General features: G+C 43.2%; 2 protein-coding genes across 13 annotated transcripts in view; both read right to left on the bottom strand.

Moving 5' to 3' along the window:
* The window catches only part of DMD (dystrophin), a 2,510,493-nt gene that overhangs the window by 1,695,650 nt on the left and 787,343 nt on the right, over nucleotides 1-27,500 (bottom strand). The gene's annotated exons all lie outside the window — the stretch shown is intronic.
* Nucleotides 17,695-27,500, bottom strand: part of LOC117362298 (peptidyl-prolyl cis-trans isomerase FKBP4-like) — a 136,195-nt gene continuing 126,389 nt past the window's right edge. The window contains exons 2-3 of the mRNA XM_033948489.1: nucleotides 26,764-27,273; nucleotides 17,695-17,709 (exon numbers count right to left, since the gene is read on the bottom strand). Coding sequence (XP_033804380.1) covers nucleotides 17,695-17,709; nucleotides 26,764-27,273 — 525 coding nt within the window. The remainder of the gene's footprint in view (nucleotides 17,710-26,763; nucleotides 27,274-27,500) is intronic.

Below are 27,500 nucleotides of genomic sequence, written 5' to 3'. Positions count from 1 at the left end.
TATATATATATATATTTTTTTGTAAATCTTTATTAGTTTTCAATTATTAACAGTGCAATCCAGTGAATTTAAACATAAATGAATCAAACAAAAGCACTTTAAATATACAAATATTTCAACAACAAACATTTTCACCCCCTCCTCTCCTTAACTAATGAAAATAAAACCCCACGTGTATAATTTCAATAAAATAGATATAATGAATAATAATTATAATGTTTTCCCACCCTGGATGTGTAAGGAGGACAAATAAAAACAGATAAAAAGAAAAGGTACATGACGGCTATTGTGACTCAATAAATGATGTCAACGGGCTCCACCCCCTTTCAAATGCACCGCTATATCCTCAAATTTCAGCATTCATTCTTTCATATTTGTAGCTAGAACATAAGTTTGCCCACCAGAAAGTATAATTAAGTCGATTATAACTCTTCCAGTTGCGTGTTATCATCTGGATAGCTATAATAATAATAATAATTTTTTAAGCTTTGAATATTGCTTGTATGATCGAATGTGCTGGTATAATATTTAAAATCATCTTTAAATGCCAAAGTCTTCAGACTCAAGAATTTCTCAGAAGTATGAACTTTCTTTGCCATCTTTAAAAGGAAAAGAGTCGATTGGTAACATCTCCCAGTTTTTTTTCATATATTTTCACAGCGATTTAGAATTAAATTGCTGCCTGATCCAGAACTCTTCTTTCCCGCCAGATTTTTCATAAATCTATGAAAACAATGCTATTACAACGGTTCTTGAGTACCAGGTCTAAGGAGTATTAATAGATATTTTTATAAGCTGGTATGAATACTCTGCCTCAGTAAAATTTACTCTATCTCTACCGTGTTTCCCTGAAAATAAGTATCATATTCATTTGAGGCCCAAAAAAGGCACTAGGTCTTATTTTCAGGATATGCACATGATCATCTCTCCCTCCCTCTCCTTCACCCCCAATTCTTCCTCTTTCCTTTCTTTCTCCCGCATGTGCAGCATCTTTCCTCCCCTCCCTCTCTCCCATCCCCCTGTGCAGCAGAAGTTTGCCCAGTTTCTATCCTTCCCTCCCTCCCATTCCTCATGCAGCCTTGCCCAGTTTCTATCCTTCCCTCCCTCCCATTCCTCATGCAGCCTTGCCCAGCTTTTCTCCTTCCCTCCTTCCCATCCCTCATGCAGCAGAACCCTTGACCAGCTTCTATCCATCCTTCCCTCCCATCCCTTGTGCAGCAAAACTCTAGAGCACCCCCATCCCTACAGCGCAGCCGAACCCCTGCTGACCCTCCATCCTTCCGTCTCCACCAACTGCGAGTGAGCCCTACCTTCAACTGAAGCAGCGTGGGGCCAGCAGCACTCTAAACAGGCTGCTTCGGCCTTGTCCGTCGGGGATTTCCCTCTGCCGCTTTACTGATGCACTGATTTAGCGCGCGCTAAATGGTAAGGCGCCCATAGAATATAACGGATGCCTTAGCATTTAGCGTTTGCTAATCTTTAGTGCCCGCTAAATTAGCGTGCCTTAATAAAAGGACCCCTTACTGTGTTAAGCAAGTCGAGCTCCTATTTTAGGAGATGACACGGGATCTAAATCGAAGATTTAGATTAGATTATGTTCAGCATGAGAATTTTAGACATTTTCACCAAAACATCTACTGCGCATATCGAGAAGGTTCATGGGACTATATCGAGAAGGTCCCTGGGACTATATCGAGAAGGTTCATGGGACTATATCGAGAAGGTCCATGGGACTATATCAAGAAGGTCTCTGGGACTATATCGAGAAGGTCCCTGAGACTATATCGAGAAGGTTCATGGGACTATATCGAGAAGGTTCATGGGACTATATCAAGAAGGTCCCTGGGACTATATTGAGAAGGTTCATGGGACTATATCGAGAAGGTCCCTGGGACTATATCGAGAAGGTTCATGGGACTATATCGAGAAGGTCCCTGGTACTATATCGAGAAGGTCCCTGGGACTATATCGAGAAGGTTTATGGGACTATATCGAGAAGGTCCCTGGGACTATATCGAGAAGGTTCATGGGATTATATCGAGAAGGTCCCTGGGACTATATCGAGAAGGTTCATGGGACTATATAGAGAAGGTCCCTGGGACTATATCGAGAAGGTTCATGGGACTATATCGAGAAGGTTCATGGGACTATATCTAGAAGGTTCATGGGACTATATCGAGAAGGTCCCTGGGACTATATCGAGAAGGTTCATGGGACTATATCGAGAAGGTCCCTGGGACTATATCGAGAAGGTTCATGGGACTATATCGAGAAGGTCCCTGGGACTATATCGAGAAGGTTCATGGGACTATATCGAGAAGGTTCATGGGACTATATCGAGAAGGTCCCTGGGACTATATTGAGAAGGTTCATGGGACTATATCGAGAAGGTCCCTGGGACTATATCGAGAAGGTTCATGGGACTATCCCCGGCTGTTCAACATTTCTAAGCAGTTTTAAACTTTTGTTGTAAGGGGCTCGTTCACTTTTTAGAGGCAGGATAACTTCCATGGCCCAGCGAAATTGGGGAGGAATTTGCAGAATGTATTTGACACTTGAACTATTAAAAATCACTGAACTGTGTGATGAAACAGATACTGTCACAAAGAATTAAAAAGCACGGTTGGCAAGGAGAAATGAGACCGGCAAACCCCATCTTCAAGGCCCCCCGAGACAAATGAAATAACTAAGACATAAAGTAAAACCCATCCTGCAGGCCACGAAAGAAGGAAAGTCTGTTCACAGTGGTTCAGGCTAGAGAATGACACGGTGACAAAATTCATCACCGTTCCCGTTCCCGTCCCCGCGGATAACCACGGGAAATAATCCCATGCCATTTTCTAGTGTCTATTTCAACCTCAGTCCTTCTACCCCAACATTCTTCAACGCAAACCTTGAGGGTCAGTGGCTGAGCCCATTCATACTCTGATTCTTATGTGAGCCAAGGATAATGAAGCCATTGTGACATCACTGATGTGATTGGCTCTTAGGCACTGGTGGAATGAGGCATTATGACATCACAATATCTGCTCTGGATACCAGAGACTGTCATTCTGTAGTGTCTGTTTCAACCTCAGTCCTTCTACACCAGCACTCTTCAAAGCAAAGCTTGCGGGTCAGTGGTTGTGGCCATTCATACTCTGATTCTTCCCTCTCTCCTTAAAAAATGACATGAAGATGGTTTCCCGCGGTTATCCGCGGGGACGGGAACGGTGATGAATTTTGTCACCGTGTCATTCTCTAGTTCAGGCTCCATGTGGGAGGATGCAGGCAAGCAGATCTCAGAATACAAGACAATTGAATGTTAGAAACCAGAGTCCCAGACAGAGATTCAAAATAAAAAAAAGTATTCGCATCAGAAGAAAAAAAAAAAAAGACAACATGACCTAACAAGAGATAAAGCCAGACAGAGCGAGGAAACTTGGGCCTAGATTCACTAAAATCACCGATCGTTGTCCCGACCTTGACCCGATTCACTAACCTGCCTGATCAATCTCCCACCTGATCCGATTCACCCATGCAAATGAGGAGAAATGGCAGGCATAAGTAGAAAGAGGAAACACCGATTGGGTGTGCCAATCTGAAATGAAGCGATCAGTCGCTTACTGTCCTTGCCGACTCTCCTGCTCTCTGCCACCCTGAAATCCCAGTATCGCGGTTATAAAACAACCATCAAAATAAAAAATAAAAGTGTACATATGCATACGAACTCCCTTTTTATATAAAAAAGCGCATTGCGAGCCCGTGGTTTTAACCCGCGGGTTTAAAGTGTGTTCTGTTCCATAATCTGGCTGCACAAATTGAAAAGATTCCTTTTAAAATGTCCACTCGTAGGGCCAGCAAGTAAACTGCAGCCACCTCTCCCTTTATTTTGACCTCGCTTGTGCGAAGAGCAAGCGCATCTACAACCAACAAGGATAATCTGCGCTTGCGTCTTGATCGCTCTACAGCGATCCGGGGATCGCTGTAGGGTGTGCGTCCGATCGGATCACTTGCATGAAGAATCTGTAGCGAATCGGTCGCTCGGCAAAACTCGGCCACGAATCGCCCAACAACGATCCAGGTCGGCGAGTTTAGTGAATCTAGGCCTTGGAGAACAACTTCAGCCAGAAAGGAGATGGCTACTGGTGAGGCCCCACCTGGAATACTGTGTGCAATTCTGGAGGCCGCATTATCGCAAGGATGTGCTGAGACTGGAGTCGGTGCAAAGAATGGCCACCCGGATGGTCTCGGGACTCAAGGATCTACCATACGAAAAACGGCTTGACAAATTACAGCTATACTCGCTCGAGGAGCGCAGAGAGAGGGGGGACATGATCGAGACGTTCAAGTATCTTACGGGCCGCATCGAGGCGGAGGAAGATATCTTCTTTTTCAAGGGTCCCACGACAACAAGAGGGCATCCGTTGAAAATCAGGGGCGGGAAACTACGAGGTGACACCAGGAAATTCTTTTTCACTGAAAGAGTGGTTGATCGCTGGAATAGTCTTCCACTACAGGTGATTGAGGCCAGCAGCGTGCCTGATTTTAAGGCCAAATGGGATCGGCACATGGGATCTATTCACAGGGCAAAGGTAGGGGAGGGACATTAAGGTGGGCAGACTAGATGGGCCGTGGGCCCTTATCTGCCGTCTATTTCTATGTTTCTATGTTTCTAACTGTCCTGAAATAACTGAGAAGCAGCAAGATGCAGCCGTTTGGAGGGCAGGTGTCGCTGGGATCCAGTGGACGCTCCATGCAGATTCCGGAATTACAAAGTACTCTGGGGTGTGGCCAGACCTCATTGTGACCCACCACCAAGGAGTGTCTGTTCCGGCAAACACCGTCAGCATTTTCAAAATCTGCAAACCGAGCCGACTTGGCCAGTTTTGTGCACCACAAAATTAGCACAGCCAGCCGGTGTGCAAATTTGGATCATATTTGCTGTGCCACCTGGCACAAAACACTCCTTGCTTGGCCAGCATAAGGCAAAAAAATGCTCCATCATGTTTGCCATTCAAAGCACAGATAACAGGGGAAACAAATCCACAAAAAACAAAGCAGCAAAAAAAATGAGTGGAATTGTCCAATCAGAAAGGTGCACAAATAAAAGTGTCTTTCAACTCATCTGATTATCTTTATTCATCCAAAGTCACTCGACCCGACATGTACATGTTTCGGCCCTAAGGCCTTCATCAGGAGTCTTGAAGATCTTTGGGTATATGAACTATGATGTAAACCACTTGGAATGCTGTATGTGTCCAGTGACTTGCAGAATTGGGGAGGGTTTACAGAAGATCTCAGATTTTCATTTACTGCAAGGTCGCAACACTACGACGTTTTGCTTTATTTGGACACATACAGCATTCCAAGTGGTTTACATCATAGTTCATATACCCAAAGATCTTCAAGACTCCTGACGAAGGCCTTAGGGCCGAAACATGTACATGTCGGGTCGAGTGACTTTGGATGAATAAAGATCAATCAGATGAGTTGAAAGACACTTTTATTTGTGCACCTTTCTGATTGGACAATTCCACTCATTTTTTTGCTGCCATTCAAAGCATACATATTTGTGTTGTCATCACTCTTTACCACGATAAAGATACGCCTGCTCTGGAAATATTTATGAGTATTTTTTATTTTGAAACAAAGGGAAATAATCCCAGAAGCTTATTTTGGAAATATATTTTGAAGAAATGAAAGATATTTGATGGAAATTAATATGATGAATTTTAATTTAATGACTATTTTATTATATTATAATATTCTATATTTACTGATTTCTTCAATAAAAATGTTATAAATTAAAGAAATAAATATTTCAAAACTCCTAAATACCCGCGACTCCCATTCCTGCTTTCCGCGTCTGCCAATGAAGCAACTTCCTGTTTCCACCCAGGTGGATTGCGGCAGAGGCAGACACGGAAAGCAAGAAGGGGAGCCACAGGCGACATAGCTGAATCACTGCCGAGGCAGGCAATTTTTTCAGCTTCACAGAAGGTAAAGGGCCATCGGACAGGAGAGAAGGCTGGGAACATTCTGGGCCACGGGGACTACCCAGAGCCTTGGCACCAGGCCGTGAGAAGGGAAGTTCGCAGACCATGACTCCCAGGCCGGGAACATCCCCCTCGTGGCTTGCACCTGGGGGAACATTACTAAAAATACTTTTTTACATTGGTGGTGGTGGGGGGGGGAGGTCAAAAACGATGGCAGGGGTGTCAAAAAACAATGGGCCCCGGATGTCACATACCCTAGGTACGATAGAGTAAACACTTTCAACACTGAATGTGAAGATGTCCAAAAATGTAAGACAGGAACAGCATAGACCTAACTCAATCCAAAAAATGAAGGAAAAAGCCTCAGAAAGGGCCCTCCCACCTCACCAAAACGTCTCAAAGAGGTGGTCGAGCGTTCACCTCACTGGCAAAAAACCTTCATTATGTGATAAAGTCTTATGCTGTGCTATAATCTGCCAACGAAAATTAAATAGAGGAAATATTCCACTTATCTTCACTGCTCGGTACACCAACGGTGGCCAGCGTTTCACAAATTCATGCTGCCTCAGCAAGAGGCGGTTTGGCGCCCTGTTCTGAAAGAAACCTGAGCGGTCGGGATACACCCTGAGGCAGCATGAATTTGTGAAACGCTGGCCACCGTTGGTGTACCGATCAGTGAAGATAAGTGGAATATTTCCTCTATTTAATTTTTGTTGGCACATTACAACACAGCATAAGACTTTATCACATAATGAAGGTTTTTTTGCCAGTGAGGTGAACGCTCGACCACCTCTTTGAGCCATTTTGGTGAGGTGGGAGGGCCCTTTCTGAGGCTTTTTCCTTCATTTTTTGGATTGAGTTAGGTCTATGCTGTTCCTGTCTTACATTTTTTGACATCTTCACATTCAGTGTTGAAAGTGTTTACTCTACCATACATTGGTTTTCATCACATCTGAGTTACCAGTGGGTACATATCCTAGGTACGCCACTGGGGGAAAGCCACTTCTTGCCCTGGATCGGTAGCATGGAATGTTGCTACTCTGGGGATTCTAGAATCTTGTTACTCTCTGGGATTCTGGAATCTTGCTATTCTTTGAGATTCTATATGGAATGTTGCTACTCGTTGGGATTCTAGAATCTTGTTATTCTCTGGGATTCCAGAATCTTGCTATTCTTTGAGATTCTGTATGGAATGCTGCTACTCCTTGGGTGGTGGCCAGGTTCTAATGACCTGGATTGGCCACTGTGAGAACGGGCTACTGGGCTTGATGGACCTTTGGTGTGACCCAGTAAGGCTATTCTTAGGTTCTTATGTTATAAAATAGGGTCATTTATTTACCCAACTACCATTTTATGTGAGTCAGCATTTACTCAAGGTTTCAGAAGACATGAGTGGGGCATGGAAATCAAGGCTCAGATTCCGTAAACAGCGCCTGATGGTAGGAACCTAGATCAGTACACCTAACCAATCTAGGCACCTAACTTAATTATTCAATTAGGCTTAATCGGGGGTGTTAATTGGAAAGCACCATTAATAAACAATTAGACCAACCTACGAATTATTCTGGGACTATTGCAAATATGCAACAACAAGAGAAAGGCACACATGATATAACTTCAATTCCTGAAGACTCTCTTTCTGGATCGTGCGATTCTCATTGTTAGTTTGGTTTTTGAACAAGATTTAAGTTCTATTATGAAGATTATACTATAAAAATAGTGAAACTTTTCCGTGGTCAGTGAGTCTGGTTATATCCAGATGGGACTAAGTCAACTCAGGAAAGAAGGAGAGAATTCCTAAGTATGAGCGACGAAACAAGGAACACGGGAGCCACCTTTTTGGGGGCATATCCTTGCACGTGTGAGGTGAAGTATTTTGGTTTGAGATAGGTGTTTTCTTTCCTGCCAGAACATCTTAGGTCCTTTTTAGATTTTAAGAAGCTAACTATTCACGGTACATAGAAGTTTAATTATTGGAATTAAACCGGGATATTTCTGTTTAAGCTTTTTTTTTTCTTTCTAATGATTTTTTGTAGAATATCTACCAAAATATCATGTTTCTATCTGTTTTTCTTTATTTCCTCCCCGCTTTTAACAGTAGATTGAAGACGAGCTAGCATTTCGTGAAATTGCTTTTTATTTCTCCTAAAGTGTAATTGATGTGAAAGCAAGCACTGTGTTTCTTGAACAAGTGATGTAACTTGTAATTATATGTTCAATCAATAAAAAATTAAAATAAAATAAAACAATTAGCCGGTAGCAGGCATGGTTAGGGGCAGATTATGGGCGTGGCTTGACTTAGGCGAACTCATTTAGGCCAAGAAAACCCTGACATAAATGGGAGTGCGTCTAAGGTTTCAATGCCTACCAACACTTAAGGTCATTTAGGCACCAGTAGGCCTGATTCTACCAATGGCGCCTAACGGATGATTGATCACTGCGGTCCTCAGTTAGGGACCCTTTAGAGAATCAGGTCCTAAGTGCGATTCTATAAAGGTTGTTTAGCGCCAAGTGACTTTTATATAGATGCCAGTTGGCACAGATCGCCATGGCTCCTAATTTGGGGTAAAATATACACATAACCGGAACCATGAAACCATCAAACAGGACTATGGACTATGAGTGAGGTCATATAGTAATTAAATTCAAATTCACACCATAAATTTTTATGCAGGAAAAGCCTCAGATAACGGAGTGGGACTTCCCATATTTGGGATTTCTTCAAGAAAAAGAAACCATCTTCGCTTGTACTCTTTTTAACATCACAGGCTTGAAACCCACCTCCCTACCAAACAGTTCATTAATTATTATTACTATAATTTTATTACTATATTCCTTCCTAATTTTGGGTTTCTCCCTTAGAGCGTGAGCGACGTCCATATTAAAACAAATTATGTTCAAATGATTTTTATTATTTCAACAATAACAGACAAATACAATTAGCATATTCATCCAGGAAATAACATTGCAAGCACACACCTTCCCCCCCCTCCCTTCCCATCCCTCCCCACCCCAAGAGTCCATTGCCACAGCAAAAAAAAAAACTGAGAGTTGGAGGTAAACCTATTGATTCAAGAGTCTACTGCGAGCATACGGTGTGAGGTCCTGCCAGAAACATTCCCAGATCTGACAAAATCTATGACCCGGCCCATGATCCAAGTCTCCCACCAGTCTCCGCTCCAGCGTAGCATGAATTATCATCAAGGCTCTCCATTGAGCATAGGAAGGGGGGATCTCGGGACAACCAGTTGGTGAGAATTGCTTTCTTCCCCATCAAAAGCACCCTAGTGACGAAAGCTGTCATTCCCTTGGGTTTAGGCGTTGCGATATCATATTAAAACAAATTAAACCTAGATTTTATCATCTTTTGGTAAACAGATCCCATAGTTTCTTCCATTAGGCTCCAATAATCTGTCTGGAGAAGTTATAAGACTTTTCCCCTCTTTTACTAAGGGCTCCTTTTACAAAGGTGCGTTAGGGCCTTAACGCATAGAATAGCGCGTGCTACAATGCCACTACCGCCTCCTCTTGAGCAGGCGGTAGTTTTTCGGGTAACGTGTGCTAATCCGTTAAGTTCGCTAAAAACGCCAGCGCGCCTTAGTACAAGGACCCCCTTGGTGAGGTCTGCAAGCAAGTTGATGAATTTCATGTTTTCTTACGATCGATCATTCGACACTTTGGCCGTACAATAGGCAGAAGAAAATGCCAAAATGTCGGTAGAAAATGAATTTCCTGAACGTCTCGCAAGCCCCGATTGCTTAAAGTAAAATGTGTAAACTATATTCATTTCAGCGACTTGGCTCCTCTCCTTGAAGTAAACACTGGCTCGTTACAATTTCTGACATTTAGATACAGTCAATGATGTAAAATTAGTCCCTATTCAGACGGTGAATGCTCGAGCTGATTGCAGTGTTCAATGTGGACAATCTCTCTCAGATCCTGCCGTGATGAAAGAACTAAAAATATATTTATGCATGGAATCTAGGCATCTCCAATGATGAGCTCAAAGCACCCACAGTGCCGCTTGGATTAGACCGGACAACCCTTTGGCTTCAGGCCTGTGAATATTTGACTCAAATCTAGGGGGAAAGGGAATGGGTCTCGCATACTAGAAATAAATAAACTCAATTTAGGTTGAACCCAAACATCACTGGAAGAGTGTTCAATAATCAGACCACAAGTGAAAGATCAATTAAATCTTAGAAACAAAAGAAACGGGATATGAAGATAGATAAAGACCATTAAGGAGAGAAGTTATCAGTGCCGGCTATCATTAAGAAGGGTTAGTTTACCACAAATCATATTAATTTAGAACAGGGTCCCGTTTTATTCAATAAGACCTTATGCCAGTGTCTTTCAAACTGTGTGGCATGGCACAGTGGTGTGGCCCGAAGAGATTCTGGGTGTTCCACAAGAGATTCCAGAATTTTATTTTCTTTTTAAAAATTCCCTTCATAAGAATAGTTGACATGTGCGTAGATAAGAGTCTGTCAGTGTTATGAGCATCTGTGTGCGTAAGGATACAACCGCCCAGACGAGCATCATTCCGTGACGTGATTGGTCCTTGAAAACTAATGGCAAGTCATTTTATTTTTTATGCAGTCGTTACCCTAATTTGAGCAACAAAGCAATCGAGGCTTTGTTACCATTTGGATCTTCTTATCTTTGTGAACTTGGATTTTCAGATCTGACAGAAATTAAATTGAAAAAAAAGAGAACTGCAGATGTTAAATGATGAAATGTGCGTTTGCATGTCTACTATTGAGCCGCGTTTTGAGTTACTGTATTTTTCGGACCATGAGAAGCACTTTTTCCACCCCCAAAAAGGGGGTACTTCTTATGGACCGAATAGACTGCGCTTCCCCCTTTTTTAAGTGGCGGTGGTCCGGCGCGGTTTCCTGGACGGTCGCTTGTGTCTTAGAAGAGCAACGCAGAATGCAGGAGCGTGACCTATGCGCTTCCTGCCTGATCACGCCACTCTGTGATTGGCTGCAGTTACTGACTGCAGCCAATCACAGAGCGGTGCGGGACTAGGCAGGAAGCACAAAGGTCATGCTCCTGCATTCTGCGTCGCTCTTCTAAGACATAGGCAGCCGTCCAGAAAACCACGCTGAACCACCGGGGGGGGGGGGGCAGTCTATTCGGTCCATAAGACGTATCCCCTTTTCCATCCCCTTTTTCGGGGTGGAAAAAGTGCGTCTTATGGTCCAAAAAATATGGTAACTCAAAATGCGGCTCAATAGTCAACATGATGTGGTCCCAAGGATGAGAACAGGTTAAGGGGGGAGGAGCTGGGGGGGGGGCAAAGCTGGGGCGTAATGGGGTGCCCCTCGCAAATGAAAATGTAATAGTGATATAGCACCCCCCACTGGCAGAACTATAGGTGGAAGTCTCCTGGCTCAACTTAGGGAAAACAGTGAGGCACACTCGTCCCTTAAAAACCCCAAAATTCATTCACTGCGGGCTTGAACTGAAGCATCTGATCTTTGGTTTCCATCTCTTGCCTCTTTGAATTCCATCCTGGTTTTTGTCTCCAGCCAAGTCTAATGAATCATTTTCCAATACAGCTAACAGTCTATTTGTACAATTTCCAGCAACTCGAGTGTTCGGCTGAAGGTTTAAGTGTTTTCAAATGAAAAGAAGTCATCACAATGATTTTGTGCAATAAATAAACACACAGCCTCACTCAATTTGAAACTAAACCACAAAAGACATGTTTAAAATTGCTCCAAGATCTACGGCGTACCTCAGGTACTGATGCATTAGAAATGGATCTTTGAAATATCTTAACATAAACTGCATTCTCTTTGGCAGATCTGGAGCTGGGATGGATTATGACTTAGAGATGAAGCAGCATTACAGGACAGTAATTAGATAAATGACTGACATCACACTACCGTGTATTAACCAAACTATGATCTATCTACTTGATGTTCTATAATTTTCCTGATCTCGACATTTCTAAGACTGCTAATGGAGTCCTATATCCAGATTTAGGCCTCACAATTCAAGGAAGACAAAGAAATGTTGGAATAAATCCACATGAAAACATAAGAAGTGATTAAGCAATCAAAATACCAAAGACACATTACCCCACCCCATTCCGCCTCCAGCCACGCCCTATTCTGCCCCCTGCCCCGCCCCCTCACGCACCTTGTGTCTCCTTCCCCAAGTTTTGGGCCATGTCATGAAGGCACGAAGGCTGCCAATCAAGTGGAGAAGGCTTCCTCCAAGGCAAGGCAAATGATAGGTTGTATCCGTAGAGGTTTTATCAGCAGGAGACCTGAAGTCATAATGCCGTTGTACAGATCCATGGTGAGACCTCATTTGGAGTATTGTGTTCAATTCTGGAGACCACACTACCGGAAGGATGTGCTGAGAATTGAGTCGGTTCAGCGAATGGCCACCAGGATGGTCTTGGGGCTCAGGGATCTCACGTATAAAGAAAGGCTAAATAAATTGCAACTGTACTCACTTGAGGAACGAAGAGAGAGGGGAGACATGATTGAGATGTTTAAGTATATCACGGGCCGTATCGAGGCGGAAGATCTTCTGTCTCATAGGACCCTCGACCACCAGAGGGCATCCGCTGAAAATCAGGGGAGGGAAGTTTCATGGCGATTCCAGAAAGTACTTCTTCACCGAAAGAGTGGTCGATCATTGGAACGAACTCCCACTGCAGGTGATTGAGGCCAACAGCGTGTCAGATTTTAAAAGAAAATGGGATATTCAGTGGGATCTTTAAAGGAGTAAAGTCAGGGGGACGGGTCATTAGAATGGGCAGACTTGGTGGGCTATGGCCCTTTTCTGCCATCATTTTCTATGTTTCTATGTCTAGATGGCCTCCATTCATGCGTTGACGTTGACACCATGATGTGACGCTCATGTGCGTAATATTGTCACGTCAATATCCACACATGCACAGAGGTCCTACAGACGCAGCCCCGAACTTGGGGCCTTCCAAAAACTGGACAAACTGCCAACAAATATCTTCCTACTTGAGGCCATGACACCAATAATGCTTCACAATATTCATTCCTAACAGAACCCCTGGCCTTGATCATACATGCAAAACACAGATAAACCCTATGCAAATACCGGACCGCAAACTAAAAATCCTAAACTTGGCTAGGCTACTTCATTGATGGCGCCAGGTTGACATTGATGGCGCCTTTCGGAAAGAAATAAAGACCACTCTATTCAATAAATTCATTTCCTAGCCAGACTTCCTCCCCCCTTTTCAAAGCCACCGCTCATCATACTGAATCCACTTTTCCTCATTAAGGGCATCCTGTAATCACTGACTGTTCAATGTCTTCTTCACAATTTGTATTCAGCTATTCGCTGGCTTTTCAACCATTTCAATGTAACATGTCAAAATTATATAGTAACCTATGTATATCTTTCCTCTTGCCAATTTGCACCATGTAATCACTGACCGCCCAGTGACCTCTTCTTCATCTGTACGCTGTAATTCGCTGAATGTACAGCTAATCTTCACTGTGAACCGCCTAGAAGTCACAAGATTATGGCGGTATAGAAAAAATAAAGTTATTATTATTATTAATAAAAACAGTGCTCCCCAGGTCATTCGCGGTATTTTCTGAGCACGAATGACCGGGCAGGAGAGGGCAGCCGGAGAGGCAGGAGAGGGCAGCCGGAGCGCTGGCTCCAACCGCCTCTTCCTGTACTAAAGTTGGGCCTCACCAATCAGGAGCTGCTTTGACAGAGCCACACCCTTTTCTGTGTATTTGAGCTTGGTTTCCGTTTGCTATTATGGTTGGTACTTGTTATGGGAAAGAGGTTTTTCTTCATACTGGCGATATTTCTGGTTTTGGATGCTTGGGCAAGGAGCGTTACTGAGTGGACAGGAGAGCCTGAAAATCCAAGAGGAGCACCTGAAAATCAGTTTCTATATTTCCACCTGCTGGTAGATGTGTACTATTCATGCGCACTCTCTCCTCCTTCTCCCTTCCCTTCCCCACCATTCATGTGTGCCATTTCTTCCCTCTTTCTTTTCCCCTATTCCCATCTATCCATAAACAGCATTTCTTTCATTTTCTTCCCTTCCCCACTCCTCCCATCTCTATGCAACATCTCATGTGTCTGAATTTAAGAAAGCGTGGGATAGGCACATGGGATCTCTCAGAAAGAGGAAGAGATAATGGTTACTGCGGATGGGCAGACTAGATGGGCCATTTGGCCTTTATCTGCCATCATGTTTCTATAACCATAAAGTTCTGTGACCTCACAATGCAGGTGTAAAGAGCCTTAGCCAATAGTAAGAGGAGATGCAAATGTTAATAGCCTTAGCCAATAAGGAGATAGTGGATGCTCTGGATGGGTCATTTGGCCTTTATCTGCCATCATGTTTCTATAACCATAAAGTTCTGTGTCGGTTAGAAAAATGGGCGGAGAAATGGCAGATGAAGTTCAACGTGGAGAAATGCAAGGTAATGCATTTAGGCAGTAAAAATAAGGAATACGAGTACAGAATGTCAGGTGCAACTCTGGGGAAAAGTGAACAAGAAAGGGATCTGGGTGTACTGATAGATAGGACCCTGAAGCCGTCGGCACAATGCGCGGCAGCGGCAAATAAGGCAAATAGAATGTTGGGCATGATAAAGAAAGGAATCTCGAGTAGATCGGAGAAAGTTATAATGCCGCTTTATAGGGCAATGGTCAGACCCCACTTGGAATACTGCGTCCAACATTGGTCTCCCTACCTAAAGAAGGATATAAAACTGCTGGAGAGGGTGCAGAGACGAGCAACTAAACTAGTGAAGGGTATGGAGAAACTGGAATATGAGGATCGACTTAAAACACTGGGATTGTTCTCCCTTGAGAAAAGGAGACTGCGTGGGGATATGATCGAGACCTTCAAAATACTGAAAGGAATTGACAAAATAGAGCAGAGAAGATTATTTACAATGTCCAATTTGACACGGACAAGAGGACATGAAATGAAGCTAAGGGGGGGCAAGTTCAGGACTAATGTCAGGAAGTTCTGCTTCACACAGAGAGTGGTTGACATCTGGAATACTCTCCCAGGGGAGATTATTGCGGAATCGACAGTCCTAGGCTTCAAAAGCAAACGATGCATATCTCCTTGAGAGAGGCATATAAAGATATGGTTGGCTATAAAATAATCAATATAAACAACTGGGTAAACTCAAAAAACAAAATTGTTCCTAAATGTCCATGACAAAAAACAACCTGATAAAGGAACAATGCTACTTCAAAAAACCTTTTAACCTTAGGTGGTGCTCAGATTCCAAGATGGAAAACAAGAGACCTCAATATGGGGACTTAACCCCTATAGAGACTCTGCGGTATCTATCATTGCACCGTGGAAGAGATTTATATGAAGTACTTGTTGATGATGGACTGTTTAGTCTCTATCTTTATACACTTCAAAGTGAAATAAACTTTAAACTGAGTGAGCTTGAAAAAATGAACTTAGCTGTAAAAATACAGGAAGCGTTGGTACTGCAGGGTCCTAGAAGACCCGCAAGCAACTTGTATACAGCCTGTTCTAATTGACGTCAGAGAATGACACAATGTTCAAAACTTGTCCTGATTTACTTGAATTTTCTATTTCCTGATTAGATCAAAAACACATATGCAATACATTGAGATTCCAAAGGAGACTGATGAATAAATTGAGCTACCTGGAAGCGGGTCCCAAGGAAGTAAACTAGATCAGAAATCATGAACCAGATGACAATGATCCAATTATTTCTGAAGAAAGGAAGGTGATTAGGAGAGTGCCTTTTTAAAAACCATATGAACTTAAGAATTGCTGCTGCTGGGTCAGACCGGTGGTCCTTCCTGCCCAGCAGTCCGCTCCCGTGGCGGCCCTTAGGTCAAAGACCAGTGCCCTGAGTCTAGCCTTACCTGCATACGTTCTGGTTCAGCAGGAACTGATCTAACTTTGTCTTGAATCCCTGGAGGGTGTTTTCCTCTATGACTGACTCCAGAAGAGCTACATTAACCGCTAACTAGTCTCCAAGTGGAAAAATATTTCCTCCTATTGGGTTTAAAAGTATTACTCTGATTCTCTGTATTTCTTTGGATTTTTATTTTCTTCTGAATATAAGTGAGTAAAAGAACTACCCGATTTGGCTACTAATCCAATTAGAATCAAAAAATAAATAAGCCTGATTTACATCTTGCACTCACAGTAGTATTAAACTGCCAAGTAGAAATCATGAGTATGGCTCAATCAAGTGAAGAGCCAACTCACTGCAGGAGAAATGTGGAAACGACGTATAGCCATAGAAGGAGCCCAGCTCTCACACCTAAAGCATGCAAGGCTAAGAACTAAAGTATTTGAACCAAAAGATAAGCTCAATGTCACAGATGAATACAAGGGGATCAAGAAACAGGCCGATTGACATTGGCAAACCTAGATAGTGAGTTCTGGTTTAATACTTCTAGAGAAACTCTGTCCACTGTCCAAATACTGATAAATTTAAACTTCACAAGAGAAAGCAGCTCTTACTCAAACCATGTAAAATGGAAAACTTTAGTGCATTATTCTGAAAGGTACTTGGGACCAGGGTTGGCCACTGTTGGAAACAGGATACTGGACTTGATGGACCTTCAATCTGTCCTGATATGACAATTCTTATGTGAGCCACATATAGAACAATTGAGCCATTGTGACATCACTGATGAGGTTGGCTCTTAGCCATTGGTGGAATGGGGCATTATGACATCACAATCTCAGCTCTGGAATGTTGCTACTCTTTGGGTTTCTGCCAGGTACTTAGGACCTGGGTTGGCCACTGTTGGAAACAGGATACTGGGCTTGATGGACCTTCGGTCTGTCCCAGTACAGCAATTCTTATGTTCTAATGCGAGCTGAGTATAGGACAATCAAGCCATTGTGACGTCACTGCTAAGGTTAGCTCTTAGGCATTGGTGGAATGAGGCATTATGACATCACAACTGGGCTTGATGGACCTTCGGTCTGTCCCAGTACAGCAATTCTTATGTTCTAATGCGAGCTGAGTATAGGACAATCAAGCCATTGTGACGTCACTGCTAAGGTTAGCTCTTAGGCATTGATGGAATGAGGCATTATGACATCACAATCTCAGCTCTGGAATGTTGCTACTCTTTGGGTTTCTGCCAGGTACTTGGGACCTGGGTTGGCCACTGATGAAAACAGGATACTAGGCTTGATGGACTTTCGGTCTGTCCCAGTATGGCAGCTCATACAGTATATTCTTATGAAGGCCAAGTATAAGACAATGAAGCCATTGTGACATCACTGATGAGGTTGGCTCTTAGGCATTGGTGGAATGAGACATTATGACATCACAATCTCAGCTCTGGAATGTTGCTACTCTTTAGGTTTCTGCCAGGCACTTGGAACCTGGGTTGGCCACTGTTGGAAGCAGGATATTGGGTTTGATGGATCTTTGGTCTCTCCCAGTAATGTTCTAGGAGTGCAGTAAAAAGAGATTAGGTTCTTAATCTTGCCTTGCTAATTCAGCCTTATGTTTATATTGTAGCAGGATTTTAAAGAAAAACAACCCTGATAAAAATTACTTGATCCAACGTCTAGTGAGTTTGGTAGATGTGGCATTTTCTGTCTCCGAGATCCACATTTTCTATTTTACAGCTGATCATGTCGAACTCATGATGGTGTTTATTTATTTATTTAATTTGTTTTCTATCCCGTCTTACCCAAAGAGTTCAGAACGGGTTAAAGGTTAAACATCTGTAAAATACAGTTAACAGGTTACAATATGAGAGTTACAGTACAATTTTACGATACAAGGTTGTGTCCTAATTCTATACCACACTCCTGGGGGTTCCTACTGAAGAATGATGACCGTTTCCATGATCCGAGGCTCATTTCATAAATAAAGCACACTATTTTTTTTAATTTACGTTTTTTGTTTTTTTTTCCAAGTATTTCTTTACAATCCGTCAATATGGTCTCCCTGCTTTGCAATGACCGAGTCCCAACATCTGGGAAGCTTCATTATTCCATCCAAGATACCATTTTTGTTCAGTTTCCGAATGGCTCGGGTAACAGCGGAAGAAAGCTCTTCCAGAGATGCAAAACGATGTCCACGCACAGGTTGTTTCAACTTTGGAAAAAGGTTGAAGTCTGGCGGAAGTCTGGATTGTAGGGAGCACGGGGTAACACCTCCCAACTGTATTCGCGTAGTTTTTCAATGATGAGTGGAGAGTTCCATCTTCCCCACGACCAAAAAAATTTCGATGAGCTCAATCAAAAGTCAAACAAATGATGATTTTTGCTTATGATCATGAAGGTTTCATCATCACAGACAAAGTTCCATGTGGAAGAAGTGTCATAGCAGTGTATTATCGTGATTTTTTTAAAAAAATGCACAAAACCCGACCTCAGTTGCTCTTGGCTGGGCCACTCATTCTTCACGACAACGCTCGCCCGCACATAGGGAATGTCATCATTGAAAAACTACGCGAATACGGCTGGAAGGTGTTAACTCATGCTCCCTACAGTCCAGACATGAGTCCACCAGACTTCGACCTTTTTCCAAAGTTGAAACAACCTATGCAAGGACATCTTTTTGCATCTCTGGAAGAGCTTTCTTCCGCTGGTACCCGAGCCATTCGGCAACTGAACTAAAATGGTGTCTTGGATGGAATAATGAAGCTTCCCGAACGTTGGGACTCTGTCATTGCAAAGCAGGGGGACTATATTGAAGGATTATAAAAAATACATGAAAAAAATAAAACCCGTAAATTTTTTTTTAAAAAAACAGTGTGCATTATTTATGAAATGACCCTCGTGGTTTCGGTTAACGCCATAAATGTCTCAGCAGAAAATCCAAGCAGTCATTTTTGATGCGACATCCGAGGCTCACTTCCTTTAACGTTGACAAAAGTAAATTTTGATCCGAGAAAGCTGCCGCATGCCAATTAGCACAACAGATTAAAGATTAAAGAGAAATTATTTATCGCCTTTGAAAATGAGAAGTGAAGGGCCTACATTTCTCTTTGCAAGTCCTTTCCTGCTTTCTGGTGACTCGCAGCAGGGTTCGTTAGGACAGCCAACTACTTCAGTAGCTGAATCTTGATTAAACTCAGCTGGTGGTCAGGGTAATGGAGAGACTGAGAATATCTCTTCAATGACCTGAAAATAGTACTGCCATTGGAACTACTGTTTTTCAGTCGAAGGTGTGTTGTACTAACGGGGACTGCTGCACACACTCCAAGTTAAGGTTTCCAAAAATAATTCTTTATACTTTTTTTTATTTTATATTTCAGTGAAATGAAACACAGCTTCATCTATAACCTTATTAGCTGTGGTTCTGACAAGACTGGGGCTAGGAGGCGAAGAGGGCCCTCACACCACACTTCGGCCAGCTGTTGCGTTGACCCTTCTTTCCTTAAGAGTGACATAAGCTGTAGATCTCAGAGTCCTGCACATCTACACTTGAATTAAGCAGCTGCTATTCTTGGATTTTGTTCCTCTTCCAAGCCGTGACCGTTGCTTCTGAAGGCTTTATCACTGTCCTCAAACTGATGTCAGGTCAGCCCCAGTAGTGAAGGAATAACAGATCGACACTGCACTAGAAACTGAAAGGCTCGACTGACACTGTACTCCGTGTCTCTAGGCTTCCACTTCCCACCAGTCTCAGCTGATGCAAAGAAAGCAGACCAGTAGCTCACACAGGGCCATACACGGTGTTATGGTAAGTGCTAAGCCAGAGGGCCAGTCCCTGAGCCCACCCTTCCCTTACAACTACGCAGAATAATTAAAAAAAAAAAAAGCAAGCAACAATACTAGAAATTCTGTAATAAATTATTTCCAATATTTTGCTTCTGTCCCAGAGGATCTATACGAATATTCCACTGAGAATCTTCTGTGGTTTTAAAATTGGCTTATTGTAACATGATGGCAGATAAAGGCCAAATGGCCCATCCAGTCTGCCCAACCGCAGCATTCACTATCTTCTCCTCTCCCTATTGGCTAAGGTTCTTAACATTTGCATCTCCTATTCCTATCGGCTAAGGCTCTTTACACCTGCATTGTGATGTCATAGAACTTTAGGTTAGAGAAACATTGTAACATGATGCCAGATAAAGGCCAAATGGCCCATCCTATGTGCCCAGCCACAGCACCAACTATCTTCTCCTCTCCCTATCGGCTAAGGCTCTTTACACCTACATTGTGAGGTCATAGAGCTTTACGGTTATAGAAACATGATGACAGATAAAGGCGAAATGGCCCATCCACAACATCCACTATCTCCTTCTTTCCCTAAGAGATCCCAAGTTCCATGCAAGGCTTTCTTGAAATCATACACAGTCTCTGTCTCCACCTCCTCTTCCAGGAGACTGTTCCACACATCTACCACCCTTTCTGTAAAAAAGTATTTTCTTAGGTTTCACATGGAATGAAGAGACTATGGACTGTTGTATTAAGAATTGTTTGCTCTAATAGAATTCATTAAAATCTCATAGAAACATGATGGCAGATAAAGGCCAAATGGACCATCCAGAGCATCCACTATCTCCTCCTCTCCCTATTGGCTAAGGCTCTTAACATTTGCATCTCCTCTTCCTATTGGCTACTTTCTCTTTACACCTGCATTGTGAGGTCATAGAGCTTTATGGTTATAGAAACATGATGGCAGATAAAGGCCAAATGGCCCATCCGCAGCATCCACTATCTCCTCCTCTCCCCATTGGCTAAGGCTCTTAATATTTGCATCTCCTCTTCCTATTGGCTAAGGCTCTTTACCCCTGCATTGTGAGGTCATAGAGCTTTATGGTTATAGAAACATGATGGCATATAACCGCCAAATTGCTCATCCAATCTGCCTATCCACAGCAACCACCATTTTCTCCTCTCCCTATAGGCGAAGTAAGGCTCTTAACGCTTGCATTATGAAGTCATAGAACTTTATAGTTATAGAAACATAGCGACAGATAAAGGCCAAATGCCCCATCCAGTCTGCCCTTCTGAAGCATCCACTATCTCCTCCTCCCCCTAAGAGATTCCATGTGCCTGTCTCAGGCTTTCTTGAATTCAGACACAGTCTTTGTCTTCGTCACCTCTACCAGGAGACTATTCCACGCCATCTACCACCCTTTCTGTAAAAAAGTATTTTCTTAGGTTTCTCCTGAGCCTATCACCTCTTAACTTCATCCTCTGCCCTGTCATTCCTTTCATGAAAGAGACTCATCTCGTGCGCATTTACGCCATGCTCCATCCATATGAACATCCCCTTGCAATTTATGTGCTGGGCTCTTACGCATGCTCTTACAAAATAATGCTTAGGTGTTATGAGGCCAGTTACGTGATATGTTTACCTGTGAAAATCGGTAATGCGACTTGAAGATCAAACTATGACAACTGGGAAGGGTGGAAGTGGGAGGAGCAGGGGGAATGGGTGAAGGAAGTAAGGAAGAGGTGGGAAAGCTTTGCAATGATCTTCCAACTGCACTAGGAAAAGTTTCTTCTTATTATAAGTTTAGAAAATCATTAATGATCATTAGAAGAATAATTTTTGTTTGGATACAATATTTTGTTTTTTTAGAATCTATTATGAGAATAATATGGAATATAAATAAATAAGAATGAAACAGAATGGTACGGAATGTCTAGGAAGAGGACAAGATAGGCTGGGAAGGAGGTCAGGGAAGGAGATATAAAGTTGATAGGTAAAAACATTGGTATAGTAATGGGAGTGAGGGGGAGGCAGTCTGCTATGGTATGATCTCCTCAAGTATCAAATCTCAGGGCAGGAAGAGACACCCGAATGGATGTGGCTCAATGGGTAAAAGCCCTATTCCCATCTTCCAATGGTCATGGGTTTGAATCCCAGCACATATCCTATTTTCCTTGTGGCATTCTACCTTCCCGGTGCACCTTGATGATCTCACAATGAGGTCACCATTGTGCAGCTGGAGACGTCCATTTGCAAAGAACTACAAGCCATGCTGAGGAGGTGTGTGTCTCTTTTTTCTGTTTTTAACCTTTTGCAAATGAAGTTATCTATGCAACATATATATATTTTTTCCTGTCCTTTGCTTGCTTAATGCACCTGTTTGAAAAATGAGCTAATCACTGCACTCCGTACTGAGAAAAAAGGGTAGTTCTTTTTAGCAAGAAACCTAAAGCTATGTTTTTCATGTGCTGTGCTTCAGTTAATGGACCTTTTCCTCTAATTATCAAATAGCATTGCTGTTTTCCCATAAAAACAGAAGGTTTTGCATGCAATATCTTTGTATTCATGTGTCTTGTTTATGTGGTGCATTATTAAATGTATTTTGAGCTTAATTAAGCAAAAATAACAACCAAGAAACCTATTTAGCAGATAGCATTGGAAACGTCCAAAGCCCGCCTATGTCCCGTCCAGAAACATGTCTAACTGCAGCCCAAATCCCGCTCAAAAGTAGACATGCTTTTCATTCGCCTATAATGGAGGCATTAGATGGACGCACTAGAATGCTCAGTGATATGTAAATCAGTCAACAGACATCCACATCGAAGCCTCTCCCACGCCACGCCTACACCACGCCCACGCCTAATTCCTTAGGTGCAGCTTTTCCCAAAGGACGTCCACAAAATTGTGGATGCATCTCAGAACTCGTGTCCACATCATTTGGATGGCCAACTTATCGCTTGTTAAGGCCCTTAAAATGCTTATTAACTACTCAATTTGGACGCCTAAGTCCCGCACAACTTTAGGTGGAACTTAGGCATGCTTAGGCATCATTTACAGAATCAGGGCCTGAATGGGCGTGACTGGGGTGGAAACAGATAGGAGCCACTAGGCCCGATTCTCAAAAGAACGTTGGTTCCCGCTGCAGAGTAACTTTGAGCTTTTGTTAACATATCTCTGGAAGAATTGGGGGAAGGAACCTAGTGATTCAAAGCAAGATTCATTGTGGTTCGTATATAAAATGAGTCCGGGAAACTATACAAGTGAGCTTCCGGCTGTATATATTTTGCAATCCCTTCCCCCCCCCCCCCCACAAGCTTTATAGAAATGTCCAAGCTGAGAGCCTAATTACATTACATTACATTACATTAGGGATTTCTATTCCGCCATTACCTTGCGGTTCAAGGCGGATTACAAAAGGTTAATTTAGAAATACAGAGTTACATTGATTGTAGATTTTATAAACATAAACGGGTTGTTGAGAGTGGGGTGGTTTGTAAGAGAATTAATAGTTGGTCATAGTGGAGGTTCTTTTGTTGTTGTTAGTGCAGTAATGGGTAGATCATATGTCGGTTTTAGAGTTACTAAGAGGTCGTGATGTTAATGCTGTTTCAGGAATTTCTTGAAAAGTGTGGTTTTTATTTCTTTTCTGAACGTCCTATAGTCTGGAGTGGTCATCAGAAGGTTGGAGATCTGGTTATCCAGCCTTGCGGCTTGGGTGGCTAGGAGGCCGTCGTATAGTTTTTTTCTTTTTACTTCTTTGATTGGGGGGGGGTATGAATGGGGAGTGTGTTTTTCTGTGTCTGGTAGTGGGTGCTTGGATGAGGCGATTATTCAAGTATGATGGGCTGTCTCCGTGTAGGGTTTTAAATAGTATGCAGTAGAATTTGAATTGGATTCTTTCTTGGATTGGAAGCCAATGTGAGTTGATGAAGGCTTCAGTGATGTGGTCGTGTTTTCTCAATGAGTAGATGAGTCTCAAAGCTGTATTTTGGATTGTTTGGAGTTGTTTAATCGTGGTTACAGGGCAAGGAAGGAAGAGGATGTTGCAGTAGTCCAATATACCTAGTATTAGTGATTGTACTATAAGTTGGAATTGTGTTCTTTCAAAGAATTTTCGGACTTGTCTCAGATTTCTCATGACAGCGAATGATTTCTGAATTGTTTTATTTATTTGCGGTTGCATAGTGCAGCATCTGTCTATGGTCATGCCAAGTAGTTTTATGGTGGTTTGGATTGGGTATTTGATTGCGTTTATTTCTAAGTTGGTTGTGGTTTGGACCTTGTCATTTTCGAGAAGGATGAATTTGGTTTTGTCTTGGTTGAGTTTAAGTTTGTGTTTTTTCATCCAGGTTGTGACTGTTTCAAGTGTTTGGTGAAGTTTGTCTGTCATGGTCTGTTTAGAGTGGTCAAATGGGATGAGGATGGTGATGTCATCAGCATAACTATAGGTGGTTATGCCCAGATTGTCCAGATGCGTTCCCAGAGAAGCGGTGTAGAGATTGAAGAGGGTAGGGGATAGTGGAGATCCTTGTGGTACGCCGCAGGGGTTTGACCAGGATTCTGACTTTTCTTTGTTTGTTTCTTTAATCTGTTTCAACTCATTCACCAAAATGAGGCGCCTGCATTATAAGAGAATGAGTAATGGAAGAAAATGCGAAGACTTCAGGGATATTCAGTATTTCAAGAAAGTCTAGAATGTCTAGAAAGCAACAGTCCACATCCAAACTAGAGGTCTGCACGGGAACGGGGATCACGGGAATCCAGCGGGGGTCCCGTGGGAATCTCCCCCTAATCCACGGGACTCCCACGGGGACCCCTATCTGGCCCACGGGACTCCCACAGGGATGGAAGGCTTTGGAAGCAGGGTTCATCCATATAATATAATGGACACGTCAGTCTTAGTAAAAGAGGGGTTTTATAAGTTAATTACCTGAACAGAAAACAAAAAAAGGGTTCCACCAAAGAGATTCCACAAGGAAAACAGCAGCACAAACACAAAAGAAACTGTGGAATTGATGATCCTGTCAGAAGTAATTGCTGCTTTATATGGGGACGGGCGGGGATGGAGGTAATTCCTTGCGGGGACGGGTGGGGACGGAAAGGATCCTGGCAGGGACGAGCGGGGATGTGTGGGATTTCTGTCCACGCGCAACTCTCTAATCCAAACCTCTCAAACAAAGAACTGAGTACAATGAGCCAATGAGAGACCATTCTTCTGGCTTTGTGAGTTCCATGAAGCATATCATCATTTGAACTTTCGATGCCTTTCCAATGTTAGAATATATTACTTGTATAGTACAGGCAGTCCCTGAGTTAGACACCTGACTCGTACTTAAGAACGTGTTTGCAGCTTCATCACTGAGTGGCCTAGATTCCTACACTCCTCCTGTAGCAGATTCAGGAATGACGCCTGGCCACATTAAGAACAGAGTGTGGTTGTGAATGCTGTACCTTAGAGCAGTGTTTTTCAACCTTTTTACACCTATGGACCGGCAGAAATAAAATAATTATTCTGTGGACCGGCGGTTGAAGAACACTGGCCTAAGTCATGAGCCAGACCCCCCCATCTCTACCCAATCTCCACCCCAGACCCTGCCCCCATAATAGTACTAATTGCACATTGCACGTCCAGTGCCTCATCTGGAAGCCTTCCCTCTGATGTCAGAGAGAAGGCTTCCGGTTCAGGCGCAGGATGCCCGTAGGAGCCACTGCCCTTGGCTTTGTGCACTGAATCAGTTAAGAAGAGGGAGCTGGCTCGAAGATAACGCCGCATCGATTGCACTGTGGACCGGCGGTTGAAGAACACTGTTTTGGGCCTGATGCACGTGCTGGCCCTGTGGACCGGCAGGAAATTTCTGTGGACCGGCACTGGTCCATGGACCGGTGGTTGAAGAACACTGCCTTAGAGGACACATTTGGGTGAGCCAGTGACGATTGCTTCCACACTGTACTGCATGAATTGACAGCGGACCGGTGGCGTTCTAAGATTCCCCTCATGTCGTTCAAAAGTATTGAAAGTAGTTTCACAAAGCATGATATAAGTTTAAATAATATTTTAAAAAGTTTTGAGGGAACACTGGTAGGGACAGCTGGCCTTTTTGTCAGCTGAGAGCAGAATCTTAAAACCTACAAGTTCTGAGTTACAGACAAATCCGACTTAAGAACAGCTTTAAAAACATAACTCCTTCTTAACCTGGGGACAGCCTCTATTCAAAGGTGCACCATAAATATATGTAGAACAGACTTTTTCACACACCAGCTGCTACAACTCCAGAAGGATCCTGCCTGAAGGTTTCTGATCCAGCTGCCCTGATTAAACTGCTCATTGATCATCTTACTGGCTTGTGAGAACCTGAAACAAAGAGACCTCCTGCTCCTGTTCATCTCTGATGAAAAGCTTCATGCTGTCTTCTTGTTCAATCCAGCCTAGGTTACAGCTTTGAAAAGAGAAAGATAGAGAGAGAAAGAGGGAAGAGGAGTTAAGGGTGAGAGACAAAAAGGATGAAAGAGGGAGGGGAGGAAGGAGACAGAGAGGGAGAGAGAAAGGGGGGGGAGGGAAGGAGAGAGAGAAGGAGGATAGGAAGGTGAGACCTTCCATTCAGCTATCAAGTTTTCCTAATCAAAGGCCTGACAATATAGGGAAGTAATTTTCAGTAGTGTCAGTGAAACCTAGACACCTGGGAAAATGGCAGATAAACACCATGAGCTAGATTCACTAAGTCCACCGATCGTGTTTGCGATTTTCCTCCGACCAAATTCAGTAAACTTGGTGCTGATCAACCTCCGATTCGATGCGATCCGGGTATGCAAATGAGGGGCAATGGCATGCAAATGTAGCCGGCAGCGATTCACGAAACATTTCCAGGCACACCAAATGGGCTGGCAGATCCAAAAACCAGCGACTGATGAGGACCAGTCGCTTGTGCAAAAAACCCTGCTCTCTGCCCCGACTCCATAGTTTTAACCCACGGGTTAAAGCGGGGCCGCATTATGGCATGTTCTGTTAAGTTCCAGAATATGCCGCAGTGCAGCCCCGCTTTAAACCCACGGGTATAAACCGCGGCGAGTACAAAAGTTAAAAAAAAATAAAAATAAAATTGCACCACACATTCTTCACCCTTCTCCATTTGCTGTAAGGCTTTCTCCAGACCGGGAGGAATATTATGGCTTTCTCCTTCCCCAATTTCAAATCTCAAGTCACGCTGATCAAACATTCGATCTTCACAGTAGCCTTCCAAATGAATTTCCACGACAGCACCATCATTAGGTTTGGAATAGCCTTCTCCTTTCACACGAATTCTTCGTATTATTCCCCCATCTTCATCCTCTGAAAGATCTTCACCTTTAAATTCAAATAGTTCTACCTCAAAAGCAAGTGTTGCATTCGGAGGTATTTTAGGTGGGCTTCCAGAAGATCCATATGCATATTCTGGTTTGCAGATAATTTGACAGATTTCTCCATTTTTCATGGTTGCAACAGCAATGTCCCAGGCTTTGATCACCTGACCTTTTCCCAGGTCAAAGGTGAATTTGTCTTTCCTGTCCCGGCTAGAGTCAAATTTTGTGCCATCCAGCAGCCAACCTGTGTAATGGACAAACACTTTATTCAGCAGCTGAAAACTTAGGGCTCCTTTTATTAAGCCGCACTAGCGGGGTTAACGCGCGGGACGTAGGGAGAGAGGAGACATTACCGGCCGTATCGAGATGGAAGAAGAGATTCTCTTTCTCAAAGGACCCTGAGCCACAAGAGGGCATCCGCTCAAACTCAGGGGCGGGAAATTTCATGGCGACACCAGGAAATATTTCTTCACCGAGAGAGTGGTTGATCCTTGGAACGAGC

This window comes from Geotrypetes seraphini, chromosome 6, assembly GCF_902459505.1.
Source record: "Geotrypetes seraphini chromosome 6, aGeoSer1.1, whole genome shotgun sequence".
Classification (NCBI taxonomy): domain Eukaryota; kingdom Metazoa; phylum Chordata; class Amphibia; order Gymnophiona; family Dermophiidae; genus Geotrypetes; species Geotrypetes seraphini.
The sequence above is the reverse complement of the archived record's forward strand: the minus strand, read 5'-3'. Positions and strand labels throughout refer to the sequence as shown.